Consider the following 22,573-nt stretch of genomic DNA (forward strand, 5'->3'; position numbering starts at 1 on the left):
TCCAAAGTGAAACACTTCTGAAGACTTTGGTATAATACATTGCAACCTGGAAACTATATTTTTCCATTATATGAATCATTTAAAGCCAGAAAATGAAAGAGTATTTTTTGCAAAAGATGGATTGTGTATATATATGTGCATTCATATGCATTTATGTTTCAAGAAGATAATGATTATACCAGGGTCATTTGAAGAGGAGAAGTTAATTTTTTTTTCCCTTAGACATTATTTTCTTTAAGATAGAACTGATATACAGATTGTAGTGATTGAAAGTTTTATATCAGCTACTACCTTATAAAATGAGATTATAGTACAGAATTTTAAAAATTGAAATATGGTTTAACCACTATGATGGATATCAGATCAGATCAGATCAGTCACTCAGTCGTGTCCGACTCTTTGTGACCCCATGAATAGCAGCACGCCAGGCCTCGCTGTCCATCACCAACTCCCGGAGTTCATTTAGACTCATGTCCATCGAGTCAGTGATGCCATCCAGCCATCTCATCCTCTGTCGTCCCCTTCTCCTCTTGCCCCCAATCCCTCCCAGCATCAGAGTCTTTTCCAATGAGTCAACTCTTTACATGAGGTGGCCAAAGTACTGGAGTTTCAGCTTTAGCATCATTCCTTCCAAAGAAATCCCAGGTCTGATCTCCTTCAGAATGGACTGGTTGGATCTCCCTGCAGTCCATGGGACTCTCAAGAGTTTTCTCCAACACCACAGTTGAAAAGCATGATGGATATATACATATACACACACACACACACACACACACACATATATATATGTATGCTAGAACAATTGATTAGATACATGAAATAAATAAAAGTAGATTCTCACCTCATGAAAAATTAAAATGCAAAATTTACCCTTTTATTGTTTTACTTTTTGTATCATTTTTCTTATTAAATATATTTTCTCTTCATAAGCAATGTACTTTTGGTAACAAAGAAGAACATAAACAAATGAAGTAAAAGTGAATTCAAGGATATAATAAAACCATAAACTCTGAAAAGAGTAAGAGTTATATTTATATGTTATCAAAAAGTCAGGAAATTTGAAGAATAAAAACTGGAGAAATTTTGAAAAAATTAACTGATTTTACTACTTAAAATTAGAAGCACTTGTTAGTAATAACATAAATGACTAAAAGTGTTAAATATTGGATATTATTAATATAAATAGTATATAAATACCTAAATTAAAATATAAAAATTAGTAAGCAAAACTATCTTATAGAAAAAAACAGAAAATAAGGCTATGGATCAACTCTTCTGTTATCAAGCATTTGAGAAATATCCATATCCATTCAACTCAATATTAAAAGCAAAGCATTATTTTAGACACATAAAATGCAGGAAAAAATACTTTTGTTTCCTTGCTTTTTATTTTGGTAGCACAACTCAATGCAAATAAAGATATAGTATGAGTACCATCCTGCTATGGGAATGGAAAATAGTTCAACTTTCCTGGAAAACAAATAGGCTAGGTCTATATCCAGAGCCTTAAAATGTTTTGACCCTTTGACTTGAGAATTACTGTTTGAGTGGCTTCATGGCAAAAAAAATCATAAAGCATTGAAACATTATTTATTGCATTTAAGAAAGGAAAGTCAATCAAATGTGAGCAATTATAAAGTGACTAAATAAAGATATTCATAGTGAATAATTTGCTTTTATTAACATGTCTTGAAAAAAGTATTTAATAATGGGGAAAGTGCAAGGATATAGTAATACTATATAATCCCAAGTTTAAAAAAGATATTTTATACATACATAAATATCCCTATTAAAAAAAAAAGTGAAAGTTAGTTACACAGTCGTGTCCAATTCTTTGCAACCGCATAGACTGTAGCCCTCCAGGTTCCTCTGTCCATGGAATTCTCTAGGCAAGAATACTGGAGTGGGTTGCCATTTCCTTCTCCAGGGGATCTTCGTGACCCAGGGATTGAACCCAGGTCTCCTGCATTGCAGGCAGATTTTTTAGCAACTGAGCTACTAGGGAAGCTTATCATATCAAATATCATTATATGTATATATAATTTATGTGAAGAAATATGCTACTTTTTGGTATGGTGGTATCAGATAATTTTCTTGTTATATTATTATTACCCTCTTTTGTAGAATTGGCATATATTACTTTTATAATCAGAAAAATGTAGTGAAAAAAGTGTACCTCTCAAACTAGTCACTTTGAAATATTATTTCAGTGAATTTTAACTATTTAAAACATTTTTGGATTTTTTTTTCAGGAGTACTAACTCATGATACTAGGGTTACAAAAATAGTGTAAACAAGATCTCTGATTTTCAGAAGTTCAGAATCTTGTGCAAAACTTGTAATAAACACAGTATTCATAGCATGGTGTAAGAGGGCTACTGAATTCAGTAAGTGATGAATGAATGAGTAGACGTACTCCAGCAATAAGCCAGCCTGGCAGTGAGTCACAGAAGATCTCTCAATGGATTCTTGCTACATTTAGCTCAACTTTAAAAGCATCAGTGGAATTTCACATAAAAGATGAGGCTGCAGGGAGAATGAGAGTTCCAGAATGAGGAAACAGCTTGAGCTAAAAATATGATCAAGTAGTGTGCCTGTGGTGTTGGGTGAGTTTTGAGCAGTTGCTTATGACTGGAGTATGAAGCAAATAGATGGGATGTCCCTGGGGCTCTGCAGTAAAGAATCTGCCTGCAATGCAGTGGACATGGGTAGGACACATGGGTTTGTTCCTGGGCTTGGGAAGATCCCTGGGCAAAGGAAATGGCAGCCCACTCCAGGATTTTTACCTGGAAAATCCCAACCCATGGGGTCGCAAAGAGTAGGACATGACTGGGCAACTAAAAAGGACAACAACAAATTAATTAACTGGCAAAAACAACACTAAAGCTCATTGTGATGGATGTGGGGCATTTACCATTTTCTGTAGATAAAGGGGGAATCATTGAGTTGACATGACACTGTGGGGGTTTGCAGGGAGGACTTGGGCAGAAGTGTTGATGGTGGATGAGAAGTAGCAAGAAATGGAACATTAGAGACAATCTTATTAGTCCAGGAATTGAACTGAGTCCAGGAAAAGACCTGAAAATGTAAAAGATGATGGCAAATTTGAGAAAAATTTATGGAACAGAATTAACTGCATTTTGGGCCATTTGAATGCAGTTGCCTGAAACCTGCCTTATCTAAAACTTTGATTCAGGATCTCTAGGTATAATACCTAAGAATTTGATTTTAATGATTTCCTAAGGGGAGCTGAAAGCATATTAAGATTTAGGGAGCATCAGTTCATCATTAATCTGAGCCAAAGTATCAAGGATTCTGAGACCCCAGAATTCAAATCCTTGAGACCGCAAGGATTCAAACACCCAAGAGCGATTTCAACTATGGAACACCCAGACTGTGACTCACATGACATCAAGGGCTGAATTTAACACTAGATGATTTCTGTGGCTGACAAATCCCAGGAAATATATTCTTTTAACCTTGTAAAATTTGGGATATTTATTGGATTCAGTTGAGCCAAGTGAAATCAAATCGTTCAATAAATCAAAGAGTTCCAAAACTCCTTTCCTGAAATAGGGCTTCCCTGATAGTTCAGTAGGTAAAAAGTCCTCCTGCGATGCAGGAGACTCCACTTCGATTCCTGGGTAGGGAAGATCCTCTGGAGAAGGGACAGGCTACCCATTCTAGTATTCTTGGGCTTCAATTGTGGCTCAGCTGGTAAAGAATCCACTTGCAATGCGAGAGATCTGGGTGCGATCCCTGGGTTGGGAAGATCCCCTGGAGAAGGGAAAGGCTACCCACTCCAGTATTCTGGCCTGGAGAATTCCATGAACTGTATAGCCCATGGGGTCACAAAGAGATGGACATGACTGGAGCATTAGTCTTCTAGTCATCCACTTGCTTATCCATTCGTTCCTTGCATGAGTTTTTATGACATACTTCCTTGTACTAAAGGCTAAGGGTGTGGTGATTTACTATAGAACCTTTCCCTGCCTTCAGAGAGCTTGCTAGTGGTGTCTGTACTCAGTCTACTAGGGGTGTGTGTGCTCAGTTGCTCAGTTGTGTCTGACTCTGGCCATGGGATTCTCCTGCCAAGAATACTGGAGGACATTGCCATTTCCTATTCCAGGGGGTCTTCCCGACCAAGGAATCGAACCTGCATTCTTTACCACTGAGCCACCTTGTAGAGGAGCTTATGTTTTTGTGTCCATCTTGAGGTAGATGTTAACTTATTACATGTGCTTCTCCCAACAAAACTAAAGTCTTATTATTTTTATTTCAAAGCTAAAGAACCAAGGTCTCAGGAAGATTATATGCTTGTCCCAGATCTCACAAGTAATAAGTGGTAAAACCAGGCCATAATATTCATTTTACCCACTTATGCTGTCCCCTAAGAAAGAAGGAAGTCAAACATGCACACAAAAATTGTATTGGTGTATTACAGAAGGATGCACAGTGTATTGGCGGAGCGTGGGGACAGCTGTGATTGCCATTGTTTAACAGAGTAGTTCAGACCAAGCTCTGTCCTTAAAAGTGACCTGTGGGTCTTATTTAGAGGACATCATAATAAAACTGAAGAGATAGATGTTTCCCTCGTTTTGCAGACAGAGAACATGAACAATCTATATTAACTTGAGACTATTTATAGACTTGCAATTGTAAGGCTTATTAACTTACAATTTAAAAATCTTTATGATGAGTGAGTTTTACATAATTGGTCATAAAACCCAGCACAGATATGTAAAATAGCATATATGGTTTAAAATACCAACATGTGATGTTTCTTAGAGCTGATCAGAGATTGTATACTGAGGCAGATCTTCAGATCTAGAAAAAGAAGGGTGAAGATTATTCTAATTTTATCAATAAATATCTCAAAGCTAAATTTAGACCATTTTAAATAAAACCTGAAATTTTTGCATATACCTTAGGTGTACACTTTTAAAATAACTCTTTTATATACCATAGGTTCTAAATCAACAGTGCTGATAAGTGAGGGAAGAGTACAAAGGAACAATTTAAAAAATAATATATCATAGTTAAAGATGAGTAAAAGCATAGGCATAAAACTATGGAAAATCCTTAAGTTATCCCAAGGGTGCTATCATTTCAAATACTGTCATAGAATTTTAAAGCTAGGAATGTTTCAAATATAATCTTTAATTCTCATAATATCTCAAGCAAGAGAACCAGATAAGTAACTTGCACATCACCAAGTGAGATTAAAAGTCAAGATAAAATCCAGGTCTATGGAACTGACAAAACTTTTTTGGTTTTGTAAACTTACATTATCTGCTTTTTAAAAAATATTGCACATCTATATTATCTCTTTTTGTTTTGCACACTTATATTTTGTACCTTTTTATTTTTGATATTTCATACTTTGTTGTTCAAGTAACTTCATTCCAGCCTTCATGAAAAAAGAGAAACAAATTCATTTAGGGTAGAATCATCTTCCTGACCTTGAATTTGTAATTTTCAAAGTAGAATTAATAGTATTTTAAAGTAATTATGAGCTTCCCTAATGGCTCAGCGGTAAAGAATCTGCAATGCAGGAGCCGCAGGAGATGCAAGTTTGATCCCTGGGTCAGGAAGATCCCTTGGAGGAGGTCATGGAAACCCACTCCAGTTCTCTTGCCTGGAGAAGCCCATTGACACAGGAGCCTGGCTACAGTTCACAGGGTCGCAAAGAGTCGGACACAACTGGAGCGATTCAGTGTGCAGCACATAATTATAAAGTCACATGGATTAATTTTTTAATTGGAGGACAACTGCTTTACAATACTGTGTTGGCTTCTGCCGTACAACATGAATCAGCTACATATTTACATATGTCCCCTACCTCTTGAACCTTCTCCCACTCCTCCACCCCATCCTACCCTTGTAGGCTTTCACAGAGCACTGCGTTGAGCTCCCTGTGTCATAGCTAGCTATATACTTGTAGTAGTAACCTCCCAGTAGCTATCTATTTTACTTACAGTAATGTATATGTTTCAATGCTACTCTCTCAATTCACCACCCGCTCTCTTCTTTCCCTGCTGTGTCCAAAGTCTGCTTCTCTATTTCTGCCCTGCAAATAGTTCATCAGTACCGTCCTTCTAGATTTCACATAAATGCATTAATACAGGAATAGAAGTACCGTATGCCCCAGCAGTCCCACTGCTGGGCATATACTCTGAGAAAACCATAACAGAAAAAGTCACATGTATCCTGGTGTTCATTGTAGCACTATTTATAATAGTTAGCACATGAAGGCAACCTGGATGTCCTTTGACAGATAAATGGATTGGGAGGTTTCAGTGCATGCGTGCCATGGAATATCACTCAGCCATAAAAAGGAACACATTTGAGTCAGTTCTAGTGAGGTGAATGAACCTAGAGGTTGTTATGCAGAGTAAGGTGAGTCAGATTATTTGATGGTATCATTTAATATTTACCATAGAAAATACTGTGATGTTGGGTCACCTCTATGTGCTTTCAATTATTTTTCACAAATACATAGGCAGAGATAGGTAGATGCATACATACATACATACATACATGGATAAGCCTTATTAAATCAAAGAAAAATACATTTTTTTCCATTCTGTATAATGATCAAGGAACATGGATTTGATAACTTATTATTCAATAAGTAATACAACAATTATTGAATTTGCTGACAACTGCAGATAATTATAACCTTTTCAATTTTTTTGTTATATCAATTTCAAAAGATTTATTTAGGGTCTATGTTGCTGCTTATGCTATGGAAGACTGATACCTTCTTTCTAAAATATGTTTGAAAAAGTATAAAAGAAATACAAGTCACCAAAATATTATTTAAAAAGTTCTCTAGGCAACTTTTTTTTTTAATTTTTTAAAATTTTATTTTGTTTTTAAACTTTACAAAATTGTATTAGTTTTGCCAAATATCGAAATGAATCTAGGCAACTTTTATATTGAATTTGAATCACCAGTGTGACATACCACAGACAAACAAATAGCCACTTCAGAGTTATTAAAAGAAAAGCTTGACCTTATAGTAAATCTCTTATTGAGAGGACTTAAACTAGATTATCCACTTTGTTTTATTCCAACATTTCTCTTCTTTCTTATAATGATGAAATTGTAAAATGTGTAGTCAGTGGGCCCAAATAATTTCTTTAAACTAGTTGTCAAAGCTGATTTTAAATCTGTCTCATCCTTTATGATTCACCTAATGGGCCATATTTAATATGAAAAATATTGTAAGTGTATATGAGTCAATGCTCTTGATTTTGTGTTAGCCCTTTTATAGTACTAACATTGATTTTATCTTTTTTGGTCTCTTATCAGGCATTTCTTAGGGTTAATATTAGGCATTTTAAGCATTGTAAGGGTTAATTGGACATTTACTTAGTAACCTAGAGAACTTTCTTGAAAGAGTCAGACAATAAACACTTTAGCCTTTACGGGTCATGTGGTATGAGTCCCAACATGTTCAGTTGCAAAGTCATGTCTGACTCTTTGTGACCTCATGGACTGCAGCACATCAGGCTTCCCTGTCCTTCCCTATTTCCCAGAGTTTGCTCGAGTTCATGTCCATTGAGTCAGTGATACCATCCAACCATCTCATCCTCTGTCACCCTCTTCTCCTCCTGCCCTCTATCTTTCCCAGCATTAGAGTCTTTCCCAATGAGTCGGCTCTTCACATCAGGTGGCCAAACTATTGGAGCTTCAGCTTCAGCATCAGTCCTTCCAGTGAATATTCAGGGTTGATTTCCTTTAGGATTGACTGGTTTGATCTCCTTGCTGTCCATGGGACTCTCAAGAGTCTTCTTCAGCACCACAGTTTGAAATCATCAATTCTTCTTTATGGTGCCAACATGTCCTGTACTAAAAAGGCAATGGGTTTTACTTGGGAAATGTGCTGTAGTTGGCCAATCTCTGTCTGTTATCCTGAAATAGATGAAAAAAATCCGTGCTACTTGCATGTTTATTCTATGTACATGTGTTAAAGAATCAATCTCTTTGCCCACTAAATGGGAGAGGAAAATGTTTTCAATGAGAGCACTATCACTTCTGGCTGACCTGTGACTCCGAAGGACAGAAACAGCAGAGGTGAAAGTGTCTTTCTCCCTTCTGTAATTCCTGAAGAAGTTGCTTCCCCTTCTCAAATCATACCAGCTGACCTCATGCCTGCTCTTCCTTGATGCCCCACTAATGTTATCCATGCTCTCCTGGAGAAATTTTTCTCTAGGGTAAAGAGAAAATTCAGAGAAATTTGATAATCTAGCTTCCCTTCCAGCTAGACTAAAGCTTATACTCCTCATACTGGAAACGATTATTTCCTTTTTTAAATTAATTTTTTTGGAGTATAGTACTACTATAGTGCTGTGTTAGTTTCTGTTGTACGGAAATGTGAATCAGTTATACACGTGCATATATCTACTCTTTTTTAGATTCTCTTACCATATAGGTCATTACAGAGCTGGGAATAATGATTTCTTAGAAAATGAGCTACCCAGGTAGCTCTACCCAGGTAGAAATTGGGACAAAGAGAGCAACATGGAACTGATAAATCCCCCTCACCCCCCTGCACCAGAGTTTTTGGAAATTAGTATTGGTGTTGTGTCTATTGTTTAAGGAATTAAATTTAATTCTCAAATCTTCAGGCTTACAGCCAAGCTTTATTTCAAAGCAAACATCACACCTGCTCAAAAATCTTCAATGATTTTTTTTAATGTGTTTATTCATGAAGCATAAAAATCAAAATCAGTACAGATAGATATGCTTGCATCAGCTTAATTCTTGTATCATTTTTAATATTGAAATGCTCCATGTGTTTACTCAGAGTATTATTTTCTCCTATGGTTTACATGTTTTGAAAAATTGAATAGTTTAGTTAAACATTATAGAGATTTTTTTATTGGATAGTCACACTATTTCTTTGCTTTTGGGATAAAATGTACTCAATATCAGGAAGTACTTGATTGTTTTTTTTGGAGAAAGTAATTATTGAATTGAATTAAAATTCCTCATTTACGTTACTCTCGATGTGTTGAAGAATCAGTAGATAAGATCGTGAATGATGTATGGGACTTCACTGCTTTTCAATTTCTTGCATGTGTTAGTTAACTGCCTCCTGTAACCTTGTGCAATGTGGTGCATAAATATGCATAATATATATATAAAGATATTCAAGTGTACATACTGTGTATATATGAATTATGTACATATATACATATATAATGTATAAAGGAAGTACATACAACTTCAGAAAGACACATGACTTCTCAAGGTCGCACAACAATCGAGATCCCAGTCAAGTCATTTAACTCTTCTATTATACCACGTTGCTTCCCTCTAAAGAATGAAAGATACAGTTACTTATTCTTTGGAAAGAATGTGATCCTATCATGTCATTTCTTAAAATATATATTTTTTGAATTTTAGAATAGTTTTGAACTTACCAAAAAGTGGCAAAGAACACATAGAGGATTCCTGCCTACCCCACACTCAGTTTTCCCTTTTATTATTCCCTAGAAGGCAATGGCACCCCACTCCAGTACTCTTGCCTGAAAAATCCCAGGGATGGAGGAGCCTGGTAGGCTGCAGTCCATGGGGTCGCTAAGAGTCGGACACAACTGAGCGACTTCACTTTCACTTTTCACTTTCATGCATTGGAGAAGGAAATGGCAAACCACTCCAGTGTCCTTGCCTGGAGAATCCCAGGGACGGGGGAGCCTGGTGGGCTGCCGTCTATGGGGTTGCACCGAGTCGGACACGACTGAAGCGACTTAGCAGTAGCAGTACAGTATTATGGTGTTTTTGTCACAACTAAAGACTCAATATTGATACATTGTTATTAAAACCATACTGTGATTGTTTCTCAGACTTTCCTTAGTTTATGTGATCTTGACAGTTTTGAGGATTACTGGACTGGTATTTTGTAGAATGTCTCTCAGTTTGGGTTTGTCTGGTGTCTTTCTCATGATTCTACTGGAGTTATGGTTTAGAGGAGGAAGACCACAGAGATTAAGTGCACTTTTCATCACGTGATATCAAGGATGCACTCTCTCAACATTACTGATCAGCGTGAACGACCTGGTGTGTTGTAGGTAGTGTTGACAGGTTTCTTCATGTAAACTTCATCTCCTTTCCACAATGTACCCTTTGGAAATGTCATGTGTATAGCCTACACCTAAGGGGTGTATATTTATGATTCATCTTCTTGAGGAGGAGCTTCATTTGATTTGATCTCCATGAAATTAGGCAAAAATACTGTCTCCATTAAATCTTGCTAATAGGAAAATCTTCTCCAAGATATATAAGTGTGTTCATACAAAGTGAATAATTGTCTCCCAGAGCATGCTTACTTGCTTGTGTATTTTTTTTTTTTCTTTCCTTCATGGTTCATACAATAAATGCATTTGGATTAAAGATAAGAAACAGACCACTTGATTAAATAACTAAGGAAGGGTTAGTCACTCAGTTGTGTCTGACTCTTTGTGACCCCATAGACTGTAGGCTGCCAGGCTCCTCTGTTCATGGAATTCTCCTGGCCAGAATATTGGAGTGGGTAGCCATTCCCTTCTCCAGGAGATCTTCCTGACCCAGGGTTTAACCCAGGTCTCCTGCATTGCAGGCAGATTCTGTACCATCTCAGCCACCAGGGAAGCCCCTAAAGAACTAAACTACTAGAGTTTATTTACTAGGCTTACTTTTAAATATTAATATTTATAAATTGGCATAGAAGTGTTTCAACTATAGTATGAAGTGGAATGGAATTTTACAACTAAATTTAAATTAAATATGAAGAATTAGATGACAAAAAAAAATAGGAAAGTCTCAATACCTTTTATGGAGAAGGCAATGGCACCCCACTCCAGTACTCTTGCTTGGAAAATCCCATGGATGGAGGAGCCTGGTAGGCTGCAGTCCATCGGGTTACTAAGACTCAGACACGACTGAGCAACTTCATTTTCACTTTTCACTTTCATGCATTGGAGAAGGAAATGGCAACCCACTCCAGTGTTCTTGCCTGGAGAATCCCAGGGACAGGGGAGCCTGGTGGGCTGCCGTCTATGGGGTCGCACAGAGTCAGACATGACTGAAGCGACTTAGCGGCAGCAGCAGCAATAGCTTTTATGGGTAGTAGTCTTAACACACTTCATATAATGCCTAAACATGCTATTTTTTATGCCTAAAGTAATGAATTAACACATACTATCAGGATGAAATATAATTTTTGGACACATTTTAGGGGGAAGGGATTTGGCCATGTCAATAGGCATAGAAGTAACACTGAGTTTAACTTGGGGGTTTAAAAACAATGTGTACTCTTCAGGAAGAAATTTTCAAAAACATGTGTTCTTTAAAAGTAAATATAAGAAGCAGATTTATCTCCCCCAAACTGAATCTCATTCTTCATTTAATCATATTATTGCAACATAATAACAATTTGGGGGTGGTATTTTAAATGAGAAAAAAAGTTTGATAGCAAATTTAACATTAGAAGATTCTGTACCAGACTTGTTAGATTTGTTAAACTTTAAAATTAAAAAATGAATTTTACTATCTTCTAAGAACCTGAATTCTCTTAGAATACCTCTCCCTCTTTCATACACTGGGCAATGCTTTATCATGGAATTTTTATTGACTGTGTAACAGACCCCCAAAAGAAAATAATTTAATATTGCAGAGTCAGTCTGGAAAACAAGAGTGATTGTCTACTAGTACTATTCTGAACCATTATATATCAATCAAGTGATATATAAGTATTCTAAAATAAAAATGCAATGAGTATGAAACTCAATTTATAACTCAATTTTCAAATTCTTATTCTTTATATTTTTAAAGAATGGGTTATTCTTAATAAATTGACATACCTATTTAGCATAAATACTAATTGACTGAAAACACTTATTCTCAATAATATAATGCATTTATGAACTGTAATGACAACTATGAAATGAAATGAAATATAACGAAATATATTGGTGGCACTGTTGTCAGAGGAATCCAGAAAAAAAATTATTTTTCAGTTATATGTACTGATTCACACCCTAAAAATACTAAAGGAAATTAATAAGTGATTTAATGTTTGTATGGACAAGTAAATACCATGCAAATATTGAAGTGATGCTGTAAATATCTTATCTTAAAGAAGATGGGAGGTTTTGTGATTTCACTGGGATCTGTGAAATCCAGTGAGAATTTACTAAAAAGGAAATTATCTTGAGAGTTTTCTGAGAATAGCAAATACTGTACAGTGCTGGTGGCTTCACTCCATTTCTAACACTTTTATTGAGAGCTAAATGATTCTGTTCTGCATGTCGGGGCTACTGTGTTGGATGCTATTTGGGGCTAGCCCTCTGAGAATTCTGTATTATAAATTCCATTTATAACAGTTTATAGTCACTCAATAAATTTTGCTTGTATTTCCACCCAAATAGAGTTATTGTATTTTTATTGCTTAGATTATCATGTTATAAAATATTACAAATCTTTTGAAAAATTATGAGCTACTCTGACAGTCTCATGTTGGGACAAAAACCTGTTGGTCATTGTCCCAGAAATTCACTTAAAAAGTGAACAGCCATGGCCATGGCCCTCTCTGCTTGGGGCCAGAGGACACCAAAAGGTGTCAAATACAGCCCATCCTTTCAAGAAACTTTATGTCAAGTTAAGCTTATTACATACAAGATATTTACCCAAGAGAATCACCCTCTGGAATCTAAGCCATTGGCTAATCAATTCAAGCCATTGATTTTACTTATTTGACAAGCAGTTTTTATTCACTCATAAAGCTATAAATATATTTGCATTTTTGAATAGCATCTGGAAATGGTAGTACATACAACAACAACTATTATTATAATCTCTAAATAATATTCAGGAGATGGAGCTTGCTGTAGTAGAAAGATGATTTACTGTGGAGTCAAATAGATCTGAATTTGAAATAGACTTGTATCACAGCCAGTAACCTATGACCTTCCTTGAACTAGTTCCTTAAGCTTTCTGAGACTTGTCTTTCTCACTTGTGACGTGTAACTAAACTCTAACTTTCAGTGTGGCTGGGAGGCTTTAATATTAATATAATATATGTAGAGCTCTTTCCATATGAATGGCAGAGAGCATGTATGGAAAACTGTTGCTAGGTATTTGTCAGTATTAGGATAATAATTCCAGGGCAATGTTTCACTGTTTTGGTTTTTTTTTAATTACTTCACCTTCATTACCCAATCTAATTTTTAAACAAACTTCTGAAATGAAGATGTTATCAATTCAGTTATTCAGATAAAGCAACTGAGAAAAGGAGTGACCAATGGAAACTCATCAAGTTTCAGAATTTGAATCTTTGATTTCTAGCTCAAGATCTTGTCCTTTCCATAAAGACTCAAGAATTGTGAGAATCAATTTTGCCTTGTTCACTAAAAACCAACCTGCCTGGTTTGGACAAGATGTATAAATTCTTGAAACTTAGCTTCCTCACCCATCCTTGGAGGGTGTTGTACTGACTCATCTCAGTCCTTTCCAGTTTCACATGCATCAGAACCAGGAGCATGTAGTTTGAAGGGCACAGGTGCTGAGATAAACTCGTGGGTTCAAATGTGACCCTGTCATTTGTTGGTTCTGTAAGCTTAGGCACATTACTAAATGTCTCCAAGTCTCATTTTACTCATTATGGGATAACAGGGTCTTCCTTGATAGCTCAAACGGTCAAGAATCTGCCTGCAACGCAGGAGACCCGGGTTCAGTCTCTGGGTCAGGAAGATCACCTAGAGAAGGGAATGGCAACACATTCCAGGATTCTTGCCTGGAGAATTCCATAGACAGAGGAACCTGGTGAGCTACAGTCTGTGGGATCACAATAGTTGGACATGACTGTGCAACTAACATGCACATGGGGTGATTAATAGTACTTAATCCAGAGCACTGTCATTGTGAGGAATAAATGCATTAAACTATGCAAAGTACTAAGAATGGGTTTTGGTATAGAGCATTATGTTGTTTAGTGGCTAAATCATGTCCGACTCTTTTGCAACCCATGGGCTCTTCTGTTCATGTTTCCCAGGCAAGAATACTAGAGTGGGTTGCCATTTCCTTCTGCAGGGGATCTTCTCAACCCAGGGATCAAACCCATGTCTCCTGCATTGGCAAGCATATTCTTTACCACTGAGCCACCAGGAAGCCCCAGAAAAAGTGTTATAAATATTTGTCAATTATTTCCTAAAATTGTATCATTAAATTTAGTGCCTCCAAGTGAGCTGTTTTAACTCTCAAGTCATACAATAGCTTTGCTCAAATGATTAACTGTAAGCATCTCCATCCTGGATTTCTGTCTCAATCACACTGCTATTCTGTGACAGATTCAACCTGCTAGCTTTGTGCTAAAGAACAGTTACTGGAGGACATAGTCACATACACTTGGGAGCAGTGTTTGCCTGTCCTGTAGTAGATGTATGTGTATCAATATACAGTCATCACTAAATCTTCTCCTGATATCCAATTGACCTGATGAATCTGGTTCTTTGAAATTCTGAAAATATTCAGGATCTGGATCAGTATGATTGTAGAAACCAATGATTCTAATTAAACATTTTCTGTAGCATCAAGATTATAGTGAAACTTCTTTGCAGAGTAATTATTTAAGTGTTTATATTCCAAGCATTGGATGTACATTGAAATTCATTTTGGTAGAAGAATGATTAAAAGTCTAAATTCCATGCTATTTATAAACAAATGTTAACTTTTATTTTTTTTTCTCCAATTTTATTTTATTTTTAAACTTTACATAATTGTATTAGTTTTGCCAAATATCAAAATGAATCCGCCACAGGTATACATGTGTTCCCCATCCCGAACCCTCCTCCCTCCTCCCTTTAATTCACTAATAAAAATGTTCATGAAAACATATCACATTCATATAAGATCTCTCTTGAAAGTAATGCTAATAATTGAACTTAGAATATTGAGACGCATAAGACAATGGAGTCAACATAAAAATAATAGCCAAATATTTGGCAAATGGCTTAAAAATTTTACAGATTTTATTTCCATAGCATGGAGTTTTAGAACATATTGGTAAAATATTCACTCCTAAATTATTGTTTCATAATATCTCAATGTTTAATAATATAAGTACAAATTTTTTGGCACTTCTATGCCTAAATTTTGCTTTGTAAGAATTTCAAAAATATAGAAACGGCTGACATTTTTCAAAACAACTACTAGCACAGTGCAAAACAAATCTGCTTTCTTTCCATTTTTTTTTTTCTGTATTCACTCTTTCTTTTTTGCTAGGTGGCATGCATGCAGTGGTTTCATGGAGACCATACAATGCTTGAGATGATTGAGAAAAAGCGTTGCTTGTGCAAGGAAATAAAAGCTAGACAGAAAACGGAAAAGGGGCTTTGCAAACAGGATAGCATGCCTATCCTACCCAGCTGGAAGAAGAATGCAGGTGCAAAGAAGTACAGCCCTCCACCCTATTCTAAACAGCAAACGGTATTCTGGGATACTGCCATATGACTGTGCAGGATGGCGTGAGCTCCACGTTACTTAACACGAAGAGGGAGGTCAACTCGGTCATGTGATAAGTAACTGTTACATATCTTCTCAGTCAGAATGGAATGCCAGTGGTTCCCTGGAAAGCCCACGGGAAGCTGTGCCTATTCATGGCGAGTTCAAGATAAAACGTGTATTTCCTTGCATTTAAGGCACACTTATTTATCATGGATTATTTTGAATCCAGAAGATATTGAGATGTAAATATTTTACTAGTTTATGGGTGACACCTGAAATAATACACATTATACATATATAAATGATAGAAATACCAAGAGTTTTACTATATGATACAATTTCGGTATTAACTGGTTTGTTATCTATTTTATATGTCCCTTGATGCCTTTGATTATTAATTTTTGCATTTAAAATGTTTTTCTTTCTTCCTACATTTGGTTTCTGTACACTAGCTCATGTATGAATTATGTTCAATCACATAATATATGATCTGGTGCTAGTAATGTAGAAGTTGAATATCACATCGTTAAGAACACCTGTTTGTTGCTTTGTACCTTTTTAAGGGTTTGATGGGAAATGAATGCCAATGTGATGCTGAACTTGGACATCCACATTGCATCAACACCGATATTTTTGACGCATTGGCTTTATAAGAATTTCTCCTCAAATGTCGTCTTGTTTATACTAAGCAATGGTGAGTCAGACTCCAGAGAAAGTTACTAGGGTATATTTGGACATCCCAGCAGAAAACATTTCTTTCAGAAATGACTTTAGGGACACATGTCCTTGCATCATTGATCTGATTGGAGGAGACCAGGGTTCACTGTGACAATGGAAGGGACAAGGAATAGAAGGCGAAACAGCACGACTGCTTTCAAGGTGAGACCAGTGGCTTTAGAGCTGCTGCAGTCGCTACTTTTGAGTAACTTTTCACGTGTATGTTTGTTTCCCCTAGAAAATGATCAATTAACATTCAATCAGATGAGTTTGCATATTTCAGTACACTAAATGCCAAGCTTTCTCAAAATCTAGATGCCTGAATGGAGTAGTATTTCATGTTAACTTTTCAACGAGTTATCACCCTATTTGGGGGGTTAATCTTTTGTGCATGTTCATCACATTCTTACCGATGATGACACCATGACCAAAGAATTATGACCAATTGTTTATTTTATTTTATTTCAAGGAAGAAACAGGAAATGCAGGGGATGGGAGATGGGGTGGATTCAATTTTTGAGGTGGTAAAGTTTAAGTTAAACAAATCATATATATCTTTTAAGAGTAACTTGTTGAGTATAAATAACCCCATGGAGGAATAAAAAGGAAACTATATATTTTGTATATTTAAATTACTATTTATGCTTCCAAAAAATGGACAGTATGTGATTCTTCTTTAACAATCAATTTAGTATTATATTTCTGAGAGAAAAGGTATGTGTTTGAAGTTGTTGTCATAGTGGTTTTCCTTGTAAGGGTTTTGACAGCAATAGTACAGTGCTGCTCAATATAACCAAATATAACAGGAAGTAGGGGAATTTTGTAATCTATATTGCTAAAGACCTGGTAATGCTTTATCAGTAATAGTTTCTTTCAAGCCTTTGAAATGTTATAAAATAATTTTTTAATATTTTATAATTAATGTATATTTTGATGCCCAACTAGAATTCTGAAAGAATAAGGGAAATAAGGTGAGTGGGAGCATGTGTATCTGTTATGTGTGCGTGTGTACACTACACAAGAATGAGTACTCGGTGGGGGAACTGTATACATAGAATGCTTACTGATGTTTTAAATTTTGCTTGCATCGTTGAGGTGGAAAAAAACAAAAGTAGAATCACAAGTTAGTACATGAAATCATGGAGAGATCTTAAGTAGCTTAAATAGATCCTGCTGTCATATTTCACCAGTTATCGATTATGTTTCAAACCCCAAAATCAATGGGGTACAAATCTAAGACTGGTGAAAATGTGTTAAGGTAAAACTCAGAATTGACGTTAAATGTGTTTATGACTCAAATTATTATCCTGATTTAAGTTATTATGACCACATACACTCAAGGCCATGAATTAGATATATGTAAGCCATCAATGATTAGCATCTTTATGATGATCTTAATACACGTACATACATGTATGTCATATGAATATGTCAAGCTTGACCTAGTTACAACTGGATAATTCCCCTGAAATTTTCATTTGGGTAAAACACACAGGTGTGTTTTTCAAATGCCCATCATTACCATATCTCTCTGAATTAGGCAGAAGATATTTTTTAATGCTGGCCACTTGTCAAGAAGGAAATAGTTAACAAAATGATTTGTGTTGGGTTCAGCCATTTCCATTTGTTCTGCCAAACGAACGCTGTTGCCAGGTTTCATACACTCCCTTTTCAAGCAAGTTATTTTCTGAGAAGGTAGCTTGTTTGAAAATCTGACCTTAGGCAACCATTTCCATTTACTGTCTCCAAATCTTGCCTTCAGTGGGAAGTAACTGAAAGATCTGGAAAAGCAGCTTCACTGATATTTAACTTAAGAAATGATATTCGGTACCTATAAAACTCTTCACTGGAGTTTAGCCTATGTGGCAATAACTATTATATAATTAATTTCCTTTTTGGGCAGCATTTCTTTATGTGGAAAAAAAGAGGTCATTAGGATAAAAAAGAAAGATAAACTTACTCTCTGATGGTAGCCATTTAGGGCCGTTATACCTATGAATTTAGTCAAATGATGAAAAATTCCAACTACAGCCAGAACACTATGGAGTGATAAAACTCCATATGCTATTTTGGTTTTTTTTAGCAGTGCCAAAGAACAAATCATGTCATTGTATGGTTACCAGTTGAAAGCTCAGCCCTATAAAAAATGATCGTTTCAGAGCAAATTTTATAGAAACAGAACTTTATTGGCTGTCAGCAAGATGCTTTTATATGTGAAAACCTTCTTAGAAGACACACATTTCTTTAGAATTGATGGAAGGGAAATATCAAATCCTGCTTTTCTATCCAATCTCAGAAGCCAGCATTTTCTGAAGTATAACAGTAGATTAGTTCTTAGGTAAACACTGCCAAGATCTCCCCTAGTGTTGGTACTATGGAAGCAAGTTTGGAGTGAAAACTGATTGATTTGTGGAAAAGGTAATGCCCACTCCCCCAAAATAGATGTTAAAATGAAACAATGCAAAATATTAAGAAATTAAATAGTGTAGTTTTAAAGACTGTACATATTCAGATACACGGTAATTGAATGGATATAGCCAGATACAACTTTGCTTTTCAAAGCAGTGACACTGGGACTTCAGAGACCCCAAGGTCCCAAACGGGTTTCTTTCAATTTTTCTGGAGAGAAACATTTTTCTTATTACATTTTGGCTTAGGCCGCATCCTTATATCCAAAGGGGTTTGACTCTTATGAGCGAGTTTGGTGATCAAATTAATAAAACTAAACAACTCTATTGTTTTATTGTTTTAATTAAATGAGACATCAGAACAATGCACATACAATGCAATTTCAATATTACTTCTATGTTAAGTTGACTTACTTACCTAAAATTGAAGAGTAATTGTAAGCTAATTATGGCTACCTATAAAATTAAGGAAACATTTGTATGATATTAACAGCAGATTATCTGAGATGAGAGGGAATTCACCCTTGCAAAGAAGTAGAAGTAGAATAGAAAAGCAATTCACCATTCATTGCATCCCAAACTTAAATGGAAGTGAAACAAACAAACAAAAAATGCTACTTATGTACTTAAGCTTAACTCACTGAACCTTCCTTGTAAGGGAAAAATTATAGCTAACTCTGGAATGTGAACAATTTACTATTAATCCATTATTCATTTAACAGTTCATTATTGAGCAACTTATGTATCAGCTATTTTAAAGCATTTCTAAAGCATTTGACATTAAGCATTCAGAAAAATGTGGTCCCTGCCTTCAAGGAGTTTCATTATACAATCATTAGTAGTTTCCAACAGAGTTTTGAAGAAGATATACAATATCATATGTGTTTGACATCTCTTATGTGTTTATGTATGTGTTTATATGTTTTTCCCGGATCAAGTGTATAGTCAAAATAAAATGCTAAACATACTAAAGTTGATGTCTAAATATAAAATATGTTTATGTGTAAACCTCTATGTGTACACATAGGATATGTACTGCTGTCTATATAAACCAGTAACAGAATAATCCATTTTGCCATGTTGGACTTTGAACATTATAGCTGGGGGTTTGGATTTGTTTAAAACCCTTTGATATTTGGGTCAATGACATTGTAGCAAGATGTGTGTTACCTGGGTAAAAATGTCTGAGTATATTTCCCTTTAAATATTATAAAGTTTTAAATTTAAGGGAAAACATCTTTACAGTTATATTGCTGGATTTATCTCAACCAAACCTATGTGAAGATCTTCTTGAAGTTTTCAATTATTCCCAAATATGACTGGGTTTGCCCACCCTAAAAGCATTTACATTTTCACATGTATACACCCACATACAGTATACATACTGTATATAATATATATGAAAATGTTTAGTATGCACTTCTTCAGTTTGGAACTCCTTCGGTTAACATTTATAGTGTAGCAATTTGTGTGAAGTGCACTGTGATTATAAAAGACAAAGCACAGTAAAGTCACAGGTCTTGTTATCTTGCACTAAAAACGTGTTTACGTATTTAGCAGTTGTATGTTTACTTTCTTGCTCTTTTCAAGAAATTGAAACAAATAGCTATTGAGAAAAATGATATCAAATAATATGTTTTTTAGTGGATAATGACACTACGCTTTTAAAAGACAGGGTTTTTAAAAGAAACCATTTAACATCAATTCCAACATCACATGTTTACCGTATTTAAAAATCTGAATGTCATATTGCATTTTTCATAACTCATTAAAAATGTCAGGTATGTGCCTGAAAAGTTGTGCAAATAAGCATTAGGTAACAGATTTCTCTACTCATGTGTTGTTAGCCATTTCTATATACATATTAATATAAACACTGATGTTTTCATTTCTTTTAATTTTTGTACTTGATTTTTTAGGTAATATGTAATTATAAATGTACTTTGATACTACTGAAGTAACCAGATGTTGTTTGAAAACAAATTGTTTTCTTTAGTGCATTGGCAATATTTTGCAATATTTTGTGCTTATTTATTTGTGCTCCCGTGTAATTATAATAAAAGCAATAGTTTAAATTAGTTGACTTTGTTGTTGCTGGTATTTATTCATCAAGAAATAAGATTAGTAAGAAATCTTTTAAAGAAAAATGCACACATTTTTCCATGTTTCCAGTTGCCTGTGAGATTGTATGGTAAACGACTCTTGCCAGTGAGTCATTGAAGACTGAGGCTTTCACCCTAGTTATGTGACCCCCAATTGTCCTTAGTCACCCTCTGGCTTCTGCTTCAAATGGCAATCCAGTAAATAAGAGGAAACTACATTTTTTCTTTCATATGCTCCTAATTCCAATTAAATGATTCAGTGTGTATCTAAAGTGTTCTGGAGGCACTAAAGGAAAAAAAAAAATCCAGCAATCCTAGACTGGTATTCATAGAAAAGATATTCATTTATTTAAAAGATGTTTAACACACTCATTTGTTCAGCCATACTTCTAGAATTAATCTGGCTTAAACAGGGAGCAAGAAATCAATCATGAATAGTCATTAAAAGGACTGATGCTAAAGCTGAAGCTCCAATACTTTGGCCACTTGATTTGAAGAGCTGACTCATTGGACAAGACCTGCCTCATTGGAAAAGACCCTGATGCTGGAAAAGATTAAAGGCAAGAGGAGAAGGGAGCAACAGAGAATGAGATGGTTGGATAGCATCACCGACTCAATAAACATGAGTTTGAGCAAATTCAGGGAGACAGTGAAGGACAGGGAAGCCTGGTATGCTGCAGTCCATGGGGTCAGACATGACTTAGTGACTAAACAACAATAACAACAAAATAGGGAGCAAGTCAGTATGTTTAATGTTACTGAAGTGTTGATAACTAAAGTGCCACTGAGTGTCTGAAATATATAAAACAAGGTTCTGGAGTTCAGCAAACTTATAAAAAATGTGCATTTGTCATACAGCAGCCTCCTTTAATAGTTTCTAATGGTTACTTAATCAACTACTTACATCGTCTCTTATACATCGAATTTCAGAGTAATTTATTATAATTTCAAAATTTCTCACAAATTATTTCCATGTTCATTCTTAAGAGGAATCTAATTTATTCTCACTCTTCATTTCCACTTCTCTAGCTACTCAAAGGCTCTCTATGCACACTACCTCTTGGTTGAACAAGAAATAACTAACCATACTTTCCACTGTCAACACTTCCAACTTCCATTCATCTCAGCTCATGACAAGTGCCCCATATTCTGAATTCTCTTCTGTTCTCCCTGCTCTCCCTCAGACTCATTGTTCTCAGTGATCTCAGAGTAGAAGAATGGACACTTTCGAATTGTGGTGCTGGAGAAGACTTTTGAGAATCCTTTGAGCAGCAAGGAGATCAAACCAGTCAATCCTAAAGGAAATCATTCATTGAATATTGAATATTCATAGGAAAAAATTATTCTTAAGCTGAAACTCTAATACTATGGTCACCTGATATGAAGAGCCACCTCATTGGAAAAGACCCTAATTCTGGGAAAGAGTGAAGGCAAAAGAAGAAGAGGGTCACAGAAGATTAGATGGTTGGATGGCATCACCAACTCAATGGACATGAGTTTGAGCAAACTCTAATAGATAGTGAAGGACAGTGAAGACTGGTGTGCTGCACTCCATAGGGTTGCAAAGAGTTGGACATGACTTAGAGACTGAACAATCCACCTACACATTTATTTAAACCCCGCATTGCTATTTTATAAATTAAAGAAGTTCATATTAAAGCATAAAACACAGCAAGATATATGGTGGAACTATATGACAACTATAAGAGGAAAAATAAAAGATTAGGGCATGATATTAAAAGTATCCAGAAATGATTTTAGTTCACAAAATGAATACAATGATACCCTAAGTTAGGGTTAGGGTTAGGGTTAGGGTTAGGGTTGGCAACCCACTCCAGTACTCTTGCCTGGAAA

The 22,573-nt window shown here is 35.5% G+C and overlaps 1 protein-coding gene across 2 annotated transcripts in view; it reads left to right on the forward strand.

Moving 5' to 3' along the window:
* The window catches only part of NYAP2 (neuronal tyrosine-phosphorylated phosphoinositide-3-kinase adaptor 2), a 321,871-nt gene extending 301,176 nt beyond the window's left edge, over positions 1-20,695 (forward strand). For both annotated transcript variants that reach the window (XM_059879087.1, XM_024981706.2), the window contains one exon: positions 15,271-20,695. In XM_059879087.1, coding sequence (XP_059735070.1) covers positions 15,271-15,498 — 228 coding nt within the window. In that variant the 3' untranslated portion in view covers positions 15,499-20,695. The remainder of the gene's footprint in view (positions 1-15,270) is intronic.
* Positions 20,696-22,573: the final 1,878 nt, after the last annotated feature.

Source organism: Bos taurus, chromosome 2 (genome assembly GCF_002263795.3).
Source record: "Bos taurus isolate L1 Dominette 01449 registration number 42190680 breed Hereford chromosome 2, ARS-UCD2.0, whole genome shotgun sequence".
In the NCBI taxonomy this organism is placed as follows: domain Eukaryota; kingdom Metazoa; phylum Chordata; class Mammalia; order Artiodactyla; family Bovidae; genus Bos; species Bos taurus.